At 30.9% G+C, this 22,825-nt stretch overlaps 1 protein-coding gene across 2 annotated transcripts; it reads left to right on the plus strand.

The window, feature by feature from the left end:
• On the plus strand, nt 1–22,616 carry LOC118198299 (uncharacterized). Of its 2 annotated transcripts, none has more exons than XM_035369942.2 (2): nt 1–192; nt 20,025–21,039. In XM_035369942.2, exons 1-2 carry the CDS (start codon nt 120–122, stop codon nt 20,648–20,650), a joined length of 699 nt encoding a protein of 232 aa, XP_035225833.1. In that variant the 5' UTR covers nt 1–119; the 3' UTR covers nt 20,651–21,039. The 2 variants fall into 2 exon arrangements, with proteins under 2 accessions (XP_035225833.1, XP_035225832.1); XM_035369941.2 differs by lacking the exon at nt 20,025–21,039 and adding an exon at nt 21,644–22,616 and having other exon boundaries at nt 10–192.
• The last annotated feature ends 209 nt before the right edge of the window (nt 22,617–22,825 follow it).

Genomic DNA, 22,825 nt, shown 5'->3' on the forward strand with positions numbered 1-22,825 from the left:
AGAACCGAAGTTCTTGTCCTGGCCACAAAACCCGCGCATCCTTAGTTTTCCTAGGTTGCAAAGTACCTTTGGTTCTACCGTTGGGAATCCACAAAGAAGGAAAACGCAACGGAAAAGAAATGAGCTGGTGTTCGTCTTCTATCCTGTTATGGAAAATCATTTTGGTTTCCGTTTTAACACAGCACTCTTTAGGTGAGTAGGAATTTTCACCGGATAATAAATAGGCATAAAATTATTTCGCTTAAATATAAATTATGAATATAACAATAACAAATAACTGATAAACTTATTCTACTATTAAAATTTATTTAGTAATAGAAATAAAATATTTAAAAAAACCACTAACTTTTGTTAACTGTCTACGCTAATCGTTATGTCATTGGCTTTCATTTGCATTATTATTATTACTGATAACATATTTCTTAAATAATTTTAAGATGCTAGAAATTTACCACGTTTAAAGTACATTTTAAATTTAATTTGCATAAAATTTAAGTTAAATAAAGCTTTAGATGAGATAAATATGGCATTTAATGAAAACGAGCAGTAGCAATTTCATATGTATTTACTTTATAATTTAAAAATAGATGCTTTGCAGCCTGTTGGATTCACTTTCAATTTTCAACCAAAACTCAAATCAATAATTTTAAGATATTTTTATGTTATTAATTATGAAGAAAATTTGTGAGATAGAATTTAAGAGCCAATTTTGGTACATTTGCTTTAAAATTTAATAAATAATATGTCGATCGGATTTCAAATTTCAGTTCATAAAAATATGAATATTTCAAGAGCAACTAGATCTAATTTTTCTGAAGTAAATCTGTAATGCAGAATGCAATAGCACTTTTTTAAAATAATTTTTCGAATTTACTAATTCAATATGTCGCATTTTGTTTATATTTTCTTTCTGTCCTTTATAAATGTCATCATTTGAAGAATAAGTAAATATCGTGTAAACCGTACATACAAAAATATAATGAAGAACTAGAAAATGGAAGAACTTAAATTTATATGTCTTACGAAAAATTGGAAGAAATTCTAAATTTAGTATGGGAAGAAGCTTTTAAATATCTGAAATTATATGAATAATTCCTCATCGATTTTCCACTTTGGTTTATAATAACTTTGTAACACATGGTATTTTAAGATATCCTGAATTATTGATAACTGAGTATTTCCTACATAACTGTCTATGTGCTGATGCTACGATATATCACAGAAATACAAATTAGAGTGAATTAATTATGATGAATTACAGTGAGCATTTTTAATATCTTAAAATTGCCGAGAAAGGAAACTGAGCGGAGAATGGGCATCGCATTTCACATTTAAATGATTTTGTTTAAAAGTACTGAATATTTTTTGTCATGCTTCTAATCTTAGTTCTTTTGCACAATATATTGTGTACCAGTACATTATAGGAATCATCTCTCATCGATTAATCTCTGAAGTTATAGGATTCTTATTGCAAGATTCTTCTCATGTGTTCTTATGGTGTAGTGATCAGTATTTCAACAAGAGTCTTTGGAAGAGTCAGATTACGTTCCCAGCAAAGTCACACTGATGTGCAAGATTTTCTGTTTCAAAATACCAAACGAATCTCTTGAAGAAAAAAAAATGTGCCTAACGGGTACTGGTTTGATTTTGAAATCGTACTGCAAAGAGGAAATCTATAGTTTATTCCTTTCAAAATTCTTACTGGAGATAAATCTCTATTTACTCACTTATAATTCACCATTTGTTAACTAATTTTTTCGTACGAAAATCGAGAGGGAAAATTTATGATTTAATGTCCGAAGTATGTAATTACATTAAGAAGATAACAAATAAAAAGAAATTATGGATAAACTACCGATGAATTTCATAAGATTGCTTATTTAATTCTCGCCCGAAACGCCCAAGCATTCAGACATCAGCAAGTCTCCCGATCGCCTGCGTCCAGTTTCTACCTGGTGTTTTCACTCACCAACTTAGTGCATAGCTCATCGGTTTCAAATGTTATTAAATGGCATGCCAATCGTTATTTGGAAGCTACTAAAAGTTGTTCTGTCTTCTCTCTTCTTTTTAGCATCAACGATTAGCTATTGATGCCAGTAAACAGATCCTACGGGGAAACTGCGTACAATGGATGAAACCGCACAAAGATCCCCAAAAGAGAAGTAATCGCTTTAAGTTTTAAGTAGATTACTATTAAAGCTATAGCATTCTATTTGGTATGGGGGTTTGAAATCCAATGCAACAAAAATTCGTACACATGGGCTTTTCAGGTGTTTGAGAGCACCAGATTTTGGCTTCTAACCATCACGAAAGAATTAAGGTCCAAGCAATCTTATATATATTCAACTTTCTAATAAATTGACTCAGTGGTTCTCAGTTTAAAATTTTATACAAGAACGGAAACAAACTGATAAACACCGTATCGCTTGTCGAAACCAGTGCAAATGGAATAATTTAGATTTACCGATTAAATTTAGATTTACTACATTCCAGTAAGTATGCATAGCAATTTTAACGTTGCAATATTTAATAAGATATCTTCATTTCTACTTCGCCGTTTCCTAAATCTCGCCTCTGTATCTCGAAATACTTTTTGTAATCCACTGTTACTCCCTAGGCCTCAGATCATTTAAGGCAGCCGGAATTTATGCCTGTATCATCTGCTATTGCTAGCAAGTCGTCAACATCATCAGCATGATCATCGCCTTTGTCACCATTCATTCCATCTTGTCTCGTGCAATGATCTTCAAGACCATCAAAAGCATTAGATATCCCTGTTTCTTGAAGCACTTTACTACTATTGCCTCATCAGTCATAGACCGCGCAGCCAAAAATCATGAGAAAACTAATTAGTAAGATAAAAATAACGACCATTTTAAAATTTACAGGAGTTCGCTTTCTAAACGCCTTGAAGATGTTGAAAATTACGTGAATGATTAAGCAATTTCAAAATATGGTAATGAAATGCTAAGGACAAAATGCGCGAGTAAATATGGTGTGTATAAAATAAAGCAGGCAACTAGAACATATAAGTTTTATTATGCATTTATCTGTATGCATTTAAGTATAGCGAATCCGGGAGGGGGAACTGTTTTCAAATATTCTTTAATTAATAGAATTAATAATGCCTTTTTTGAAAATGTGAGAATTTGCTGGAAAGCGCAGGAAATTACATATCTAAATGAAATCTTTTTAACATATTTTAGGGTGTTAAAAAAAAGTAAATTTTTGTCACTCTCTATACTGAATTTTCGTTTTATTTTTTTCTCCTTTTCCTATAATGAAATCTAAATATTTGGACATTCTGCAAAACAATTAGCTAGAAACCATTTTAGACACCATATAAGATTAATAATATAATATAATTATAATAATAATTATTATTAGATAACTAATCACATGTGAATCTAATTATCATTTTTTAACTTGATTATATTGTTGCAAAAGAATACTCGCTTCCCCACAACAAAAAAAGCATTTTGAATGCAATACTTTGGAAAGAAAATATCCTATATGAAATTGAGAATGTTAGTACTTACTGGTAAGATAAATTAAATATCGTAATGTTGATAGTTGAAAAGAATAAGAAGATTCATAGAAATAATTTGAATGGATAACCACCTTATGTATTTAATATCAAAGTGAAGTTAAGAGAATTATTTCTTATTTGTGCAAATAAGCAGGAAAAAAGTCATTTTCTTGTGTTTAAAGCATAAGTTTAAAACACTAAATTAATATTAAAATGTGCTTCCTATAACACATTATATTCTGTTTATAATTTCAGAACGCAAGCCTAAATTCCCATAACTGGTGACACGTATTTTCAAGATTGCATTATACAACTCTATTTTTCCACTAAACAGTTCTTCTGAGAGCAGACTGCCCCTTATGATTTGGCACAATGAGTCAATAGTGCAGCTGCTGTTGAGGACACGAAAAGAGAAAAAAAAAATACCAACTCATTGTTCAAGAGATCATTACGTTTTTGGAGAAGAAAACAGAAAAGTCAACTGTGACTTAACCTTGATTCGAATCACAGACCTATCTACTGATAGCTGGATGTGATAATCAATTACAATAGAACGGTATGCGCGAGAAAATGTAATGATTCCTTATAACGTATTTCCACTATCCGGCGAGTCGCTTATATAAATTCAGTGGCTCTATGGGACATTTAAGGACGCCGTGTAGCACAGGAAATCGGTTAGACTGGTGGTTATTAGTCCAGAAATTCAGCAGTTCCCATGGACAGCCTGACCAGTGTTGCTAAAGCAACTGGTCGCCGTTGTGCTGTGTGTCTGGTCGCATAATGTTCACCACTCTATCAGTTTCAGCATTCTAAGTAACTGACAGGTACATTTGCAAGAAGGTTGTATTAAACCTTATAAAGTATTTTCTCCCGTTTTTCTGCATGCTTTCGTGGTGTAACTAGATGCGTATTCGGGAGGTTTGGAGAATCGAGTCCCGCCGGATGGCACTCTACATTGTTCACGTCTCCAGTGTTAGAAAACCTAATGTCTTTACAGTGGCGCCCGAACTAAAAAAAAAAGTGGTGACGATAATTTGTCATCACTATGATTTGGTGATTGTGTCCCCTCATCCCCAGTCGCTGTTTAAAAGGGGAGTATATGAGGTATTTTCTCTCTCCTTTCCACATGCCTTCGTGGTGTAACTGGGAGCCTACTCAAAGCGTATTTGAGAGATCCAGGGTTCGATTCTTGGTGAGGGATTGCTCATTTTTCATGTCTCCAGCATAAAAAAGGAACCAGTTGACACTATAACCTAATCGAACTTATTATATGTATATATTATATTAATATATAACTAAGTTCTGTACTAATACACACCAAAACATTTTCTTTTATTAACGTGTGCACATATTTTTCTGACGGATCCTGTATTTAGACTTTTGATAAAACTGAAAATGAACTTAAATTATATACCAAAATAAATTAAGACTAGAGCAAATTTTAAATTTCAATCTTTAAGCTGCAGTTCAATAGAAGCAATTGACATTTAAGTACCTTTTAAGCTAATAATAGTATTTTGACTGTTAATCGATAATGCCTTTCCCAGGGTTCGGTTATTAGAAACCTGATCGTTGTATACATATTCTAACAGTGTATTTATAACGAGCCATTACAAACTTACTTCAAAGAACAAATCCAAGCACTTTTAACCTAACTCTAGATAAGACATTAAATACACTTTTTTTCCCTATGCCAAAGGTGGCTAGTGCATGTGGGAGATGTACTCATCAGCTAATTAGTCCCTATTTTATACAACTACCGCATATGTGATTTAAAAAAGTTTAATATCTCAGGAAAGACGTTCTGAGGGCTACTTTAACAAATATAATAAACTCGAAACATGCCTCAGAATGCCTAATACGGAGAGGCTGCCTTCGTAACTCGACGTAACAGCAAGTGACGTGTAGTGAATTGTGACAGATGTTTAATGATTTAATTTCCTGTTTTTCTATTCTAGTGAAAAAGACTGCTTTCTTATGAATTTAATAAAAAATACTTGCTAGGTTACGGCAAAGCATACACAGTCTGTTCACCCAAGAAGAGGAATGCTTTCGCGGAGGACACTTTTTAAATGCTTATCAGAACAATATTTTGTATTAATAATATTAAAGGAAAATATTTTGGTACATATATATATGTATATATATATATATATATACATAGGATATATAAAAGCTGTTTGAACTTTTACCGAAAATTAGTTTAAAACGGAGTACAGTTAAAGGACAACAATTCCTGAATAGTAGTTTCGTCCACGTAGGGAGAGGTATAAAAATATATTATTTAAAAGATAGTTCTTCTTTCTTTCTTTCTTTCTTTAAATTTTTTTCTCTAGGTTTCTACCTTTATTTCAATTACTTATTCTAGAAATATATAAATAAGTAAATGGAACAGCGCTAAGAATATGTGCAAAATTAATTTCCGTAGAATGAGAGTGTCCAAAATCTTAACGTCTACGAAAACGCTCCGTTAGGTTTATGGCTACTAGTAATAGTTAACTTGTGAATAACTGCTATAAAGTTGAAAAGAAATTTAAACTCTTGCTAGGTTAAGCCGGTTTAAAATCAGTGTACATCAGTTGCAGCAAAGCATGGTAATCATGTAGTTTTACCTGCAAGGTTTTCCTTTACTTTATAATCTGCATTACGTACTTGATGAAAACTTTCTGTTATAAGGCTAATCTTCAAGGGAGTTTATTTTAACTTAAAACATTTTAATTTCTTAGTTTTCAAAACTTATCATTTAGATTTCTTTTATTCGTTGTAAGCTACTTCCTTACGAGCAAATTATTTAAAAAAAGGACTAGTTAGGAGAAAAGATTAGTTACGAAAAAAATCTAGTCAGACCTGACAGTAGTGTTAGTGAAACTTCACCCCTTTTAACTAATAACATTTGATAATGTGGTTAAATAATTACTCATCTGAGCATTTATAAAACAATAATTCTAATTAATCATCATCAACTAATATAATCAAATGAATCTTCATACGAATAGTTAAAAAATAACTCATGAGTATGAAAGACTATGGTGTTAATATCTTCACTAAATGAACTGAGATGTAATTCACATATCTAAATATATGAGCTATTTCAAATTTAAACTTTTCTGAAAATATTTCGTTGTATTAAAAGAACACAAATAACTATGCTTGCTGATATGAATTCGTTTCTGAATATAATTTTTGTTTTGAGTATGCGGATAGCTACATTTAGGCATTGAACGATGCCCACTATACAGACCTTTTAGATGAATATCTATCAGCGAACTGGTCTCTGTTTATGGCAAGTTTTGTAACGAAGCTAGTTTATTAGACTCGGTAGCCCCATACAATTTACATCAACAGCAAAATCACAAAATATTTAAAAACTGCATATCTTTAGAATTTCCAACAGACAGTCTTGCGCTGGACATAAAATTATTTTATTCCGCACAGTGTTCCCACTGCTCTTTTTGCACTACCAATTGTTGAGTTTGTTAATCAAAATTTATTAAAGTTTACAAAATATAAAATTTGTTTTAGGTTTTCACGTGTCCATGTTCGAGTGGTGGACAACGTTATTCAAAATTTAATGTCTCCAAGTGCCGTCGCTTTTTCACAATGCCAGGAACATACACACATGCAGATTCTTCATTACTTAATTTTTTAAAATATAATACAGGATGATAATATATTGGTGGCAACAATTTGAAAAATGATACACCATTTATAGTGATTCAATGGAAACGCCGTTTCGAGACTAATATCTCGTTCGAGCTAACGCCATTTTGGACTGAAAACAGTTGGAAATGTAAAATTATTAGTTCAACTGTTGACTTTGTCTTAAGTCTTGTTGTTAAAGCTCATTATTTTTATCAAATAATTTTTAACCAAAAATTTAATTTAAGAATGCAATATAAATCATGCATGACAAAAATTGAAATATTTTCTTAAATTCCTGTTATGTAAAGTTTTTTTCGAAAATAGTGCTGTAGAAATGTTTCATATATATTGCAAGTAACTACTGATATACAATATCTAACTATTTCAATTATTAAGAATTTAGCAATATTATGAAAAAACATAGTCAGAAGTTACAAATATTACAAAGAAATAATTATTTTGTATTCAATCATGTGGATGAAGATATCTAAAGTTCCTAATATTTAGTTAATTTGCTATGATTGTTTTCAGGTTTAAAAGAATTAAAAACGTTTACTTAAATCAAAATTATTTTTTAATTTAAGGGACATATTGAAGAGTTATTATTATTATTATAAGGGCACAGCCCCGATCCTCCTAGCCGGCACAAGCCGGCCGTTATATAGGAATCGCTGCGTCGTATGCTACATAATTAGTAATTTTATCACCATTAATAGAATATTAGATAAATTTAGAAATATGATACACTAGACTCGAATTAATAATTATTATGAAATAGATTAGTACTTTGTCACTTAGATTACTCAGTTATGAGATGAGACGTTTTGCAGAATGTAAGTAGATTAGAAATCTTAGTTAAATATTTAAACAAAATCTTAAGAATAATTAGATATGTAATAAGATTTACTTTTGCTGATTTTGTTCACCTAGTTTCCAATAATACAACTGAATTTCACTTTTAAAAATTTGAGACTAAAACTATGTATGGCATTTAAAATTATTTAACGTATCTCTTGTTTCGTTCGTTTTGTTTCTTTAAAAATAATTGTCTGCATTTTTCCTTATCGTAAAACATATGAACAAAATAATAATAAATATTTGAATCTAAACTGAAAGAGGAAAAAATTACAACAAGAGTTCGTGTAATGTTAATTGTGTAGTATTAAAGTTCTAGAGATCAGAAAGCACTTTTTGTTTAACTGCAAATGCGAAAATATAATGAATAGTGACCTGGTGCTTAATTAGCTCTACGTTTTTGAAGTTTCTGGCTATATAAGAGAAAATGAAACCTTTAATATCATATCTCAATGAAAGTGCATAAGAAGTAATAAAGAATCACAGGGTAAAATGGAATTCAAAAAGTTAAGCGCTCATAAAATCTACTTTGTCACCTGAAGATGATTAAAATACTTTCAGCAGAGAAATGGAAAGTATAATTTTCTGAGAAATGGTAATTTTCTGTGAATGATTTATGACTTCTCCCCCCGTCTAATAATCCTTGATGCGACATAACAAGATTCACTTTGTCTGACCAATGTAACATAAACAACATTAGAAGGAATACCGTAGATATTCCAGGAGTTCATCACATGGGTAATATCTTTAACTCGGATTTTATTAATATGAAAAAGAACGACAAGAAAGTTAAACCCGTATAAAGTACGTGCAATTTTGTAACAAAAAAAAAAAAAAAAAAAAAAAAAGAAAAAGAAAAAGAAAAAATACAATAGATACTAAATTCTTACAATTATTAGGAATGAAAGACTATTTTCTCACCATTCAAATGTGATTAGAGGAAAATATTGAACCGCTTGATAAATCTCTGCCGATTGCAATCTGTCTCAATTACTTGACTTTTTGATAAAGAGTTGCTTTAGAAGAAAAAATTTCGAGTGCCTGAAAATGAAAGCTTGAATGAAAAACCAACTTCTGCGTCCCTCCGAGTGTTACGACTTTAGCTCTGAAATTTCAAAGTTCCTCAAAATGTACTGAATAAATGAGATTTTCTTGATTATAATTAATATATGACTCTTTCCCTTTATACCTTCGTTCATTTTCTTCCAATGTAAATCCGAAATCGAATACATTAAAAGTCGGCAGAAAATTTCATGGGTAACGAATACGAAGTACTGAATTTTACGTATATAAGGCTGAAAGGACAGAATGATAGGATTTGGAAAAGGTCAGAAAAGTGTGCAACGAACAGTACTGCTGAAATAAAAATTCTTTACATGTAACTAAAGGGGTGAAAAGTGAAAGATGCTTTGTTGTCTCAATTTCAAACACATAATGTTACTCAATGGAAACGAAAGCAGGATTAATTGCATTTACGATTGGAAGAAGTTTAGGTAAGTTTTTATTATTCCTTTTCAAGGTAGAACAAAATACCTTCAGCATTTCTAACCTAGTGGCTGATGCAAATAAATGCTAGTTAAAATGAGATTTATCAAAGACTCGCAGTAAGTAAACATTCAGTTTAGTGGTAAAATCAATTTTGGAAAACGTGTTGTGTTTTTGTTAACAGAACGCATTCAGAAACAAAGAGTAATTTATTAACTTCGACGTGTTAGAAATGGAATTTTCGATTTTTTTTGTAGATATTTCACCCTTGAATGCTACTTCTGGAACTAAATTATTTGAATTGAATAATGATTAGAAATGGTAAATTGGAACTGAATATTGATTCTGAATTGGATGACAATTTTAAAGAAAATTGAAATGAATAATGATTTTAAATGGAATGAAAGCATGACGAAGTTACTAAGAGCATTTCTAAGCTCATTGACAAATTAGAGCAAATGGTGTTATGATGCCTAGTGCAAAAGAGAAATTCTTTAAACTAAATATTTAAATACTAAGACGAAAGTGGCCTTAATTTGTGGCAGTGGGGTGCAAAAATATTTGGAATTATTTTCTTCTCATGACTTTTCTCTTATTTCTTTCTTCCTCGTGAAAATGCACTGCTTTTATTTCCTGAGGCTATTACTTTAATAGTTCTTCTATCATTATTGTTTTTAATTGTTACAATTGCATGTATTTTTCGCAAAAAGACCCTTAAAAGGCTGTTATTGCAGATTTCAAATCTTGGGACATCTGTGCTATTCTTTTTTTGTGTGATTTATATTTATTGCATTTTCTCTATATTTCGAATTAAATATCATGAAACGTATGTTCAGGGTAAAAAATAGAATGTATAAGTCATACCCTACACACTGTTGTCCAAAACCACACTTTCTAATACTTTGTCATCAACGTTATTCAAAAGATAACTTCATCTAGCGAATTAGATTTCCTACATGCTTTTAACATCCATAAAAAATCTTCCTTTTTTCTATTAATAATCCAGATTCTATAATTTATTTACCTTTGGAAGAATCTGAACTTCATTTGCTTCTCACTAACTGTTCAGTCAATACTTAACGTGTGTACCGTTTGGATCTCGCTTGTTCTATACCCTTTTCATCTCTTCGTCTTGGCTAAGATCAAGAGTACAAGCTTCTAGAAGTCACTTGTTCAACCACTTGTCACTTGTCACATAATTTTGTCTTATTTTAGGACTCCTAGTTAAAGAAAAAGGTAATATTTTAATTTCAAAATCGAAGAATGTGATATTTAATAAAAAGTAGTAAGACTCTAGCTAAATTAACTTTACTTTGCTGGTTACATCTTTACTTGAACTGTGAGGCGACTATTTGTTAAGTTCAGACTGTAACGATGACAAGACGTAAGAAGGGTAAAAATAACCTTTTATATAACTCAATAAAGAATTTACAGACTAAACTCCTGTTGCTTATAATCTTAGCCAATATTTTTGGCTGCAAATCAAGAACAGAAATATAAAATTAAAACTAAGTTAAATAATCAACCGAATCTGCGTCTAGGCAATTAATGCAAGTTGGCTCTTAACCCTACCACCGACAAACCGGCAATTACTATACACAGCTGTAAATTATCGAGCTTAAATCAGCAACCAGTGTGGTCAAACAGCAGAAACCGCTGTTATTTGCGTCAGTGGCGCTACCTGGCCGAAAATGCTAACTACCCAGTGGACCGGCTGCCTCGCTGTCGGTGGAAAAAAAGAAAGAAAGCAGGACACGCTCTCTCTGGAGTAACTCAGAGACCATCTTAAATAGTTTTTTCTACCCTACTCTGCATATCGAGACTGAAATATAATTCTGGCAGGTAATGGGAATGAGGAAAGATAGAAAAGATAAGTAATTGAACAAAAATTGGTTAGTTTAAAACTAAATGTTTCTTTACAAAGTTAATACACAAAACATATAAAAAGGCAAAAAAAGTTTTGTTAGCCATATTAGTAAGAAAAGTGAACACTGATATGATGAACTGAGAAAAGCCTGAAAAAACAGAAAAAACGTATGCTAACACTTAGCATTTCATCGGGAATTCTAAACATATGCTGCCATGCTGCTTTAAAAATTTTTGTAAATTTTGCTGTTATTGAATTGTATATGACGTAAGTGCGAAGAAAATCGTACTTAACAGTAAAGCTAAAAAGATGCAAAAAATGGGTTAGTAGGAGTAACAGCAAAGTGGTAGATTGCGAGATTAGCGAGAGTGTGAAAAAACCTCAACAAACCTTTTTGGCGACTTTTAAAATCTGAACGCTTTCACATTAAAATTTTTTTCACTGCTTTTAATTATAAATGTTGGACATAGATATTCGCCAAGGCATTAGATTTGTCTCACATGTAATCTAATAAACTGAGAAATGAAGAAAAATGATAATTATATATAGCGAATAATTTTTAATATAAAGTAACTGTACTCTAAAACTTGGCTGAGAAGTAGTACACAAAAATTTACTTTTGCGTAGGAAATTGAAATAAGAAGCAAAGTAAGAAATAAATTTATGACCTCGAATGACAGTAAAAAATCCTGATGTCTCATATTTAGATTTAAATGTTCATTAAATCTTCGCATAAAATTTAATTTACAAAACATGTATGAAAATTCCCACCTTGTGGCATCAGAGGTTTGAATGTCTGCTTTTTTGACCTGTCTCTAGTAACCTTCTTATTTAACTAATTACAAAACAAAAGAAACATAAATACAGCCGTTAACAGGTTTAAAAGCTACTACTTATGATCGTAAAGAAATTCCTCCCTTCTCATAGCTTCCCTTCGGATTATAATTGGATATAATGATTCTATAAAATTAGATACGAAAGCTTTACGACTTATGCTAAAGTATCCTTTTGACGTATAATGATTTACCTATAGCTACAACTCCCTCTTAATATAATACGTAAACATAATATACTGGATATTACGACCAAAAAGGGAACAGTATTTACAGAACTCTGTCACCAAAAAGGCACTATAAAAAGTGATAAATCACTTATTTATAAAAATCTTCTCTTCTTCAAAATATAATTCTAAATATCCATTCTTCGGTAAATCTAATACTTAAACTTCAATTTAGCAATGATTCTAAAATTGCTCGAATCACGCTTTCAACACTGATCTAAGCTCATGTCACGTATGGGCATGCAACGTCGGGCAACGCTTATGCAATCTTAGGCAACGCTTTTCCCTCTCTTTCATCTACTTTGCATAAACTTCTAGAGATAATTCGTTGTAATTTAAAATTAAAAAGAGAAGAACAGAGTAGAACCCAAGGGAAAAATACTAGTTAGTGGCTTTAAGTGGTTTCAATGATTTTGTCTATGACAAAACTAACTAGAGCCGTTAAATGCAATGAAGACGCATTATTTAAAAACTATTTTTTCCTACATTTTGAACCTCTACTTTAATTTACATTTCTGTGCGAGGTAATCAAGATTAAGCAAAATAGGCTTTAAAAATTCCCATTTCGAATTTACTTTTCACAATTATAAAATAAATTCTCAGCAACATCTACAGAGAAATTTTTGACTTGAGTATACCTTGCAAATTCTTTAAGTTTATTAATTAGTATAATTATTAACAGACATATAAAAGTGCGCCATTTAGTTTGCCTATTTCTGCTCTTTTCCTGCATTTCAAAAGAATTTTTGCATGTTTTATAACAACCTTTTCTTTTGATTTTCGCTAACAGCTTTTTCTGTTTATATATTAAGATATTTCCACTTATGCTGAAAACTGCTGTATTTTGTTTTGCAAAAACAGGTAAGCGAAATCGATTTTTGATATTATTTTTTCCTATAAAAGAAAAACAAAAAGTTTGCCAAAAATATTGTAAAACTGTCGAAAGATAAACCAGATTTTAATATAAAGTCTTTCAAACTTGTCACCGAACAGGATGTCATCATACGCAAATTTCAGTTTCGAGCTATCTCTCTTCCAATAAGAATTCTTTGTCACTTTTGGAATTACTAAAATAAAACATTCTATAATTCAAGAATCCTGCTACATCACACAAGTGTGATATTATTATTATTATTATATATTATTTTATCGCAGCTTCAGACACCTAAGGATATATGAAAGGCGTTGATGAACATGAAGGAGTCCGACGTTTTTTATGACAGCAAGGTAGGTAAGCGCTGAATTTTTAACACATATTTCCCTTCTTAAAAAGAGTGAAGTACTGTCAAAATCCACCATGACAATGAGCTTCGCTTATTTAAGTTTAACTTAAAATCCCTCATCTATTAGAATAATCTTATTTTGATATTTTTTTATTTTATATCATAATAAATGCACCTAAGAGATGCTAAAAAGTTTCCTCTAAATGCAAAGTCAGTGAAACATAAGGCAGCATGAGATTACAAAAGAAAGAAAGAAGAGCTTCATTGGCTAAATATTTCTCATAAGCTGCAGTTGCTGTTACTTTATAAGGTATTTCTCACGCCTTCCTAGCGTGCCTTCGTGGTATAGTGGTTCTGCGCGCTGGGCCGGTATTCCAGATGTGCGTGGTTCGATTCCCGGCCGAGGCGATTGCTCATTTTTCATCTTGCCTGCATCCAAAAATATCTTAATGTTTCTACAACTTAATTATCTATTTTTGAAAACAGATAATACATAAAAAGAAACTAAATCCATTCAATTATTGACAACTACGAATATTACTCCTTCTGAGTAAACACAATATTACTCCTTCTGAGTAAAATAAACTTTATTTAAGTATGTGGCTTGAAGAAAATATAAATTAATTACATCTGTCTAATAAATTTGTTTTATATTTTTGAGACATTAGGTTTTTTCGAAGTAGGAGAGGTGAAAAATGACGCCGGGACTCGAACCACCGACCTCTCGAATATGCGTCAAACGTGCTGACCACTACACCACGAAGGCATGCTAAGAAGGTGGGAGAAATACCTTATAACACATCCAAAAACTTATCTTTTTCGATAACAAAATCATGAGAAATTCAAATGTGTTAATTTTGCTTAATTTTATTATATTAATTCTTTTTTCAAATTTAAATATTAAGAAACGAAGAACTAAATATATGCTTCCGATAAATGTGGTTTTATATGGAGCGCACATATAAATACAATTTTCACTTTATCATAAGACTTTTACGTAATGACTTTGAAGATTCCTATACTTCCAAAATAGTGCTAAAATTATTGAGTAAATATATTCATTCAGAATGTGTATATAACGACGTGAAGAATTTAATATAAATAACGTAATATAACGTATAATAATTGTAAAGAAAGCATACTGTAATTATTAAGTACAGCAATATATTTCTAATATCAAAATATGAATTACTAGAGTTAATGAAAGTAAAATAAGTGATAACAGAGTGATATACGTTTGATCTTGATGATGTCCTGTTTAGTTTTACTTATTAACTAAATTTTTACTAACTAAAGTACTTTTCTGTCGCTCTCCTTTTCACCCACTCTTTTCATGCCAGAATTTATTTAGATTAAGGGAGAAGGAAATGCTATTTAAGCGGGTTTCGCGAGTTTATTTAGAGCGTGTTCTGCCTACTTGACGCCATGTCATTACCGTGACTAAATAGCGATTTGATTCTGTGGCGCTGAATGATTCTAGCTATTAGGCATGTTCTGCCTATTTTCTGCAAACCAGAGCCTTCCTGCGCGTTACGTTAGCCTGTGAGCCGTTAGGCTAATTTAGCTACATTTAATTTTAGTTCAGCATTAATTGCATACGTACAGCCAGAAGTGCTGGCTTATGGCAGCCCAAGTGAGACCGTCTGCGAAGATCTTTGTGTTTGAATAAGATGATATTATATAGCCTTCTTCTGATTTTTTCTTGTGTCAAGACTTGAAGATAATTCTTCTAGTCTTTTAGAACACATTGGTGTATTTTTATTAAGTATACTAGACGCTATAATTTTAGTGACCATTTTAAGCTAATTATTGATGGGAAACAAAGTAATAAGTACTAATTAATGCAACATGTGGAAATATTATGCAATCGGCCTTTACAAAGCAAGATTTATTTATAAACCCAATATGAATGAAAAATTAATGCAATATTTTTCCCATCCTTCTTTCGTCCTTCCCGCTTTATAATAAAATTTAAACTGTTTGATGCGATTTAAAACAGAGTTAATTGGTTTAAAAATGAAATTTTAGAAAACACTTTAAAATGTATTTTTCGATTTATTTTATTTAACAGTGAAAAAAAAAGTGTTATAATGTTTGATTCGCGACAAAAATTTATTTAAGTGAAGAAATTTCTGAAACAGTTTCGCCTCATATAGTTTTCTTACCTTTTAATACCTTCGCTATACATTATCCCAAGACAAGTAAATGAATAATTGGAGGTTTTAACAACTGCTAACATTGAGAAGAACCTTCTATCTAAACCTCGTATCCTTATATTATAAAAGCAACATCTAAGCAAAGATGGTATGTTCAAAATAATATATTTCAAGATTATGAAATTTGGAATTACGTTTAAAAGTTTTGTTAAACTACTTCGTTCAGAATTAAACACCTCTTTCTAGAATTAACTCAAAAATTTATAATAATGCTATTCAAGTTACAGATAAATTTAAACCATACAAAAGGCATGCAATAGTATGAATTATGTTGTGCATAAAATTTGAAACTCTAATCTAATGGTGCATTTTTATTGAATAAGTATTACTGTAAAACAAAGGAATACAGTGTCATTAGCACTTCTTTTATCATTGCTATAAAGTGTGAACATACATTCGAAAGGATTTTTAAAATAATAATCAGTACATTTTAACAATTGCTGTATACTGTCCAGCGTTTTTTTTATTTAAGCAGGGCTAAACTTTTTCTACATTTATTACAGGTTTATTAAATTTATTGTTTCAAATATTTAAGTAATTTCTGAATTTCTTCTGCTGAACTGAGCAATCTCTGAAGAAAGCTTCTTTTATTGTTTTAGATCATTTGTATTTTCATTTATTATCGGTAACGGTAGTTAACGGTGGAGTCCTATCAACATCTGAGAATCAGTAATTTCATTTAGAAAATATCTATCACATCTGAGTGATTCATTAACAATACGAATAAATTTAGAATTCGGCTCTTCTGCGTAGTATACTAATGATACACTGAAGAGACAATCAACAAGTTACGTATAGAAAACACGATTGTTATTTTAGTATAAAGTGTAATTCGGTTTTGAAGGAGAAATGGAACATCTAAGATAAAGATCAATTATTCTATTCCATACCCTTATCCAAACATAAAATAAATATTTATGTAATTTTGTTGTTAATAATCTGCTTTTTCATTAGGCGTTTTCGTTCAGTATTTCAGGCACGCGCTACCTCTGTTTCATTTGGCATCAGAAAACTTAGTCAATTCGTAGCAATTCTGGGGAATCTTTATCCCGAAAAAGGAGACATAAGATCACACGGCAGGGGGTTGCCACCAATACCTCTAATCCCCCCAGATACCTCGCGTTTCCTTAATAAAACAAAGCAGGGAAAAAATAGCGAAGGAAATGCGTCTTATTTACGACTACACATATGAGATACGTAACAACTCTTTTCCCACCAAACTATAAGCTGTCTGCAGTCTCGCTTTTGGTAAAAAAAGCTGAGGTTTTTTATGTTCTGGTAGTTTTCTCTTCATTTTGGGAATGAATAGATCGTAAGAGTTGATGTCACTTCATCGAGATCTGATATATTATAAAAAGGTAGCTAAAATGAAGTGTTTAATTTCTTACATATTATTCCACATTCATTTCGGAAATTAATGAATAGTAAGTTCCGGCTTCCCTCGTTAAAGTTCAGCATATTAAAAAATATATAACTCAAAAAATAAATGAGATAAAAGAGACAAAACGATTTAAATTCCGCAGGATTCTAAAGAAAAGAAATATTATTTAAATTACAACAAACAAGAGCATGTAATTTTATAAATAAAAGTTAATAAGTTGTTTAATCCTTCATTAAACCTTTTAAAATATCTTGTTTTCATATAATCTGAAATTATTAGTCCAAAGGAGCGTTAGCCCAAAATGGCTATTGGTCTCGAAAAGGCATTATGCTTTGAATCACATTTCAAAATGTTGCCACCAAATACTCTCGTTTTGTATTATATTTAAATAAATTAAATAATGGAGAATCTGCATGCATGTATGCATGTTTTTCGCAATGCGAAAAACATATATACGTTCATGCATCAAATTTTAAATTACGTAATCCTCCACTCGAACATGGGCACCTGGAAGATCGAATTTTAAATTTCGAATTAGTTTTATTATCTATTTCCTATTTTGCAAATCTTTAATTAATTTTTCACTAACAAACTCAACAATTTCAAAGCGAGTAATGGCAGCAGTGCAGAAAAAAGAAAACATTTTTACCTTCAGCTCTCGAGACAGTGTATCGAAATTCTATGCTGTTTTTAAATATGATAAATAAGATAATAAAAGATATGCTAGTTTTAAATATTTTGTGATATAGCTGTTGAATTCAATTTTGTGCGGCTTAAGGGCGAAAAACTTGAGATTTAATAAATAAAAATAACACTCAAAATGTTAAAAAAATCGCCCTTATGAGTGTAATATAAAATACATAGATTTTTGAGTGTTTTATAAAGTAAGTGCCTGAAACTAGTGGTCCCTGGGCCGCATAAAGCTACCGAAATTTACACAGTCTTCGAATTCATTTCCCGTAAGTTAATTAGCATTATTATAAAAAGAATTTTGAAAAAAGCTTATTATTCTAATGATTTTGCATTACTTTCATTATCGTTAAAAACGTGATTAAAGTCCCTGAAAACCTACAAATAGAGTTAATTATTTACAGTGTAATATAAATCTTATTCAAAGATTTGAAAATACAGATTTTATTAATCATTTTTCGTACTTTTCAAGAGATAAATACGGTACGAACTTTTGCAATAATAATAATCGCTTTGCTTGACAGTACATTTAAGTCTGAACAGTTTTTTTAGAAGAGAATTAATAAGCTTAAGAAAAGAACCAAACTGACAGAAGAGTATCTACAATTCGTGACTGGCATGGTTGAGTAATGTTTCTCAAAAGTTGAAAATGAATCAAAATATGAACACCCTGAGATGCTGTAACAGAAATTTGTAATTATAAATAGAAATGCTTATAATTACTTCCATATATTGTTTTCTTTATGCATCAAAAAACTTAATAAATATGAAACAAAAATGAGAACAGGGTTTAATTTTTTATTTTCAAATTTTGTTACATTGGAAAGTTTCATGATTTGATACATTTTAGTTTAATTAAGTTATTCATCGACCAATTATGTGTATCAAAGTTATTTAAAACATAATCCAGTGTGAAAAATGTAGTAATCAGTGTATTTGAATAACGCAATGTGATCAACAAATTTTTGGCCAATGCTAACGTTTAGATTTCAGACAGAAAGAAATATAAATTCATTTTTTCCTTTGCTCCATTATTAGGAATGTTTATATTATATGTTTTGATAAATATTTAGTAAATAAAATTTAAAATTTAGTTTGAAGAACTGTGTTTTGTTAAAGATAAAGATTCCCCTTTTATTAACAATTTTTTGGCCTGTAAGCTGCTTTTGGGTCGTGCATTCGGCCCGCAAGCAGTTTCAGTTTGAGACTACTGATGTAAGGAAAGATTCCGATGTAAAAGTGCACTCCTCAAAATTACAACAACTTGAGATAAATTTGTGTCTGTGTGCTCTAGCGAAATGGTTTAGTTCCTCTCTTTAATTTTCCACAATTTAACCCTTACGCTCATTTTACTTCTCAGCAGTGATTCACAACTTTCACGTCACATAATAGCTTCCTAGAATTCGCAGATTGTATCTTTAAGTTAAAATACTTTTACGAGAATTAAAACAATCATCCAAAATGAGATTAAGCCTACCATATTGTAATAACTATAATTTTTATTCTCTGCATGCATTGTAATTACCCACCACGATATTATCACAAACGACTTTTCACGAAAGGTAGAGCTTTAATAATATACATTTGTGTTATATGCTTTAATGAGGAAATAATACTTAGCATTTAATAATATAACGCTTTTTACTTAAAATCAAATTCGAATTGAATTCACAATTAGCTAATGACAGCAGATGACTTTAAAGTTACTTCTCCATATTGAATTAAAATTTTCATAGTGAAATTTAAATCATTTTAAAGTGAGTGTTATATAAGTTCACTCAAAGAAAAATAATATTTAAAACTTAACAATATGTCTAAATTTCTATGAATAATTCAGAATCGAAATTTAATTTTTGCCTAATGTCAATAACTTGGAACTGCTGTAATCTAAGCATTGCTTTAGAAAGCAGATATCTAAAATAAAACAATTAAATGAAATTAAAAGCAAGCAATTTCAATAACATCTGTTTCAAAATGTTTTTTAGCTATGTGATTAATGTTATGGCACACATTACTGAGTTTAAATGTGCATGATTGTTAATGTAAATAAGCTCATTTGTAATATGTATTGTTCAGGTTATGACATTTATGGAGAAAATACCCGAGAAGGATTTATTCCCTTGTCTCGGCTCCTACGTAATGGATTTTGGGACTTCCTAGAGAAGATGAGAGGCGGATACATGGTACCTTACCCTCGAATCGGTCGTGAACTGGTGGATAAAAGGCAAAACATGATTCCTCTTCCTAGGATTGGTCGAGATTTACTAGATGAAGAAAGCACATTAGTCTCCGAATTCCTTCCAAATCTTCAGACTTTAATCAATGCAGTCCAGCAACAACTGATGGCAAATAATGTTTTGCATACTGCGAATATGGTCTCTAAGAAAGCCATGCTTAAACACGGATTAGAGACATTTGACGAAGAAGTTTCGGAAGATTTTTATGATACCAGCAATTTACATAATTTACATATACCAGAAAATGCAGAAGATTTACATAGACAGATATTTTCAGATTATGCAAAACCATCTAATGAAAATCTGTTAAATGATAATATTTTTTACGGAAAATATTTTAATCAAATGAAGCACCTATTGGCTCCTGATATTAATGCCTATGAAGAAGATTCATCTCATAATAATGGAGACGTTAAATTATTTCTTGATGATTACGTCATAAAAGTAATTCCTGCCGAAATATAAGAATCATATAACACTAGTGTAATTAAATGATCGACTTGCATTCGAAGCAGCAGCACAGAAGAAGATCACATTTTCCCCCTGAATAAAAACCATCAGATCATTCAAAAATAATAACCATACAAAATTTTTACAATAAACAAGTACATTAAGCATAAGTTTTAAGATCTTTTATTATGCTATAATAAATTTATAAAAATATTTCTAAATTATGTTTTCTTTTGTTTTAATGATATTTATTATAGAACTTTTAAATCTGAAAATGATATTCTGAATTTTGACATGTTCTTTTTCCCAGGATAACATTTGCATACTGAATTATTAATTTTTATTTGCTGCTTATGTATTTGCCTAATTATACAGTGCAATAAATTATTGATGTTTGCAGTGCTTTTGATGCTTTATTGTTTTTTATTTGCTGACTATGTTAAACATATAAGTAAAAGAAAGAGAAAAAAATCATAATTTCTTTTCAGCTTGCATTTTGGGAAAAAAGATTTAATATCTAGAACTAACCGATGAAAAACTTCTTAATTATTCTTGATTGATTTCACCTCCAATTGTTATGTGTCTTGATCGATCATAATTTTTAGTTATATTCAAAGTATATACTTAATATACTACAATGAGCAGAAAAAAATTTCTTATGCAAAATAAAAAGATTAGACAATTAATTTCTTTAAAATTAGCTTTAACTCTCAATATATTCAAGTGCTAATTCTTAGTATTCCTTCCAAATCATGCTTCTTAAATCAGATAATTAAGAAACTCCTGTGGAAGGAAATTGCAGGTGTTAAAGTTTAGAAGCTTTCAGTAAGTGTTTTAATATTTAGAATACTGTATTTATTTAGATAATAGTGCGGATCATTCATTATTTGCTTTAAAAGTAGAGGCTGCTTGGCTGTACGTTTTACCATTAAATAAATATTTCACTGAAAATAAAATTTTCTTATTCAGTGCTTTTCCCAAACAGCTAATTCTCAATATATTGTTCAGGTTATGAAATGTACGAAGGAGACAAGCGTCAAGGCCTGATTCCCCTATCACGACTTGGCAGAGCGGGATATTGGACCTTCGTTGAGGAAAAGAAGCAAAGTGGAGGCATGATGCCATATCCACGCCTCGGCCGGCATGTCTGGGAACTTCCTAAGACTCTTATACCTTACCCAAGAGCTGGAAGACTAATCGTCGATCCAGAAAACTACGACTACGATTTTTTGATGACGTCCGATTATATCATGCCCGCTGTTGATGATCAAGTACCGGATATTGTCTTAAGCAACCAACCAGAAGAACAAAAGAGACAAAGCATTAGACTCGTGCCTCGCATTGGACGTAAGAAGAGATCAATCGATGAAGATCAAGGCAATCAAAATGATCAGTCTGAGAATGAAAGTGGACAAGAGATTTCAAAGTCAGTGTCTGGGCTTAGCCGACCTATATGGGACGAACTTAATGGTTTCGACAGCGAGTATTTCTTCCGTCCCGATCGCCAGACTGCTCGCAGCAGGAATTCATTTGTGCCAAGAGTAGGAAAGAAAAGTTTCGATGAAGAAGACTTTGGAAGCAAAAGAGCGGTAGCATTCACTCCAAGAATCGGAAGGGCTCCTTTAACTCCTAGGATAGGACGAGACCCCAGGTTCAAGGTTAAAAGCAGGGGAGCTTTTATTCCTCGGATCGGACGCAGAGCTGTTTTGACACCTAGAATTGGCAGATCTGATAAACAACAAGCAGGAAATGAAGAATCAAAATAAATGTTAAATTAAAATTGTAAGAACATTTATTGTTAGCGGACATGAAAAAGAAATTTCTTTTATTTGTTTTAACAAATGTTCCAGCTACGATGAAATATTTTTTAGAGACACATTGAAATATACGATGCATCCTATACATAAGATAAAGAAATACAAGAAGGCATTTGGATGTAAATGGTAAAGGACATTATATGTAATAAACTGTAAAAAATGTATGTTTTTCATAAATATTTTTTGGTGTTTTCCATTCATTAATTGCAAGATTCTCACTAAACTATAAATATTAAAGAAGAACAGTTTCTTAAGCTTAGGCTAAGTTAGAAGGGTTCAACTCAAAATTGTAAAAATAATATTTACAGACTGAGTAAAATACTTCGAAAGGTTATTTTAAAAGTACATTAAAAGAAAGGGTAAACGAAACCTG

The sequence above is a fragment of the Stegodyphus dumicola genome, chromosome 5 (assembly GCF_044657685.1).
Source record: "Stegodyphus dumicola isolate Sdum_Otavi_A_Nest chromosome 5, ASM4465768v1".
Lineage (NCBI taxonomy): Eukaryota > Metazoa > Arthropoda > Arachnida > Araneae > Eresidae > Stegodyphus > Stegodyphus dumicola.

What these genes read in the sequence shown, in the direction of transcription:
- LOC118198299 (XM_035369941.2), top strand. Translation starts at nt 120, where the DNA reads ATGAGCTGGTGTTCGTCTTCTATCCTGTTATGGAAAATCATTTTGGTT. An exon ending in TTTAACACAGCACTCTTTAG is followed by an intron (nt 193 to 21,643) that starts GTGAGTAGGAAT and finishes TATATTGTTCAG; the next exon opens with GTTATGAAATGTACGAAGGA.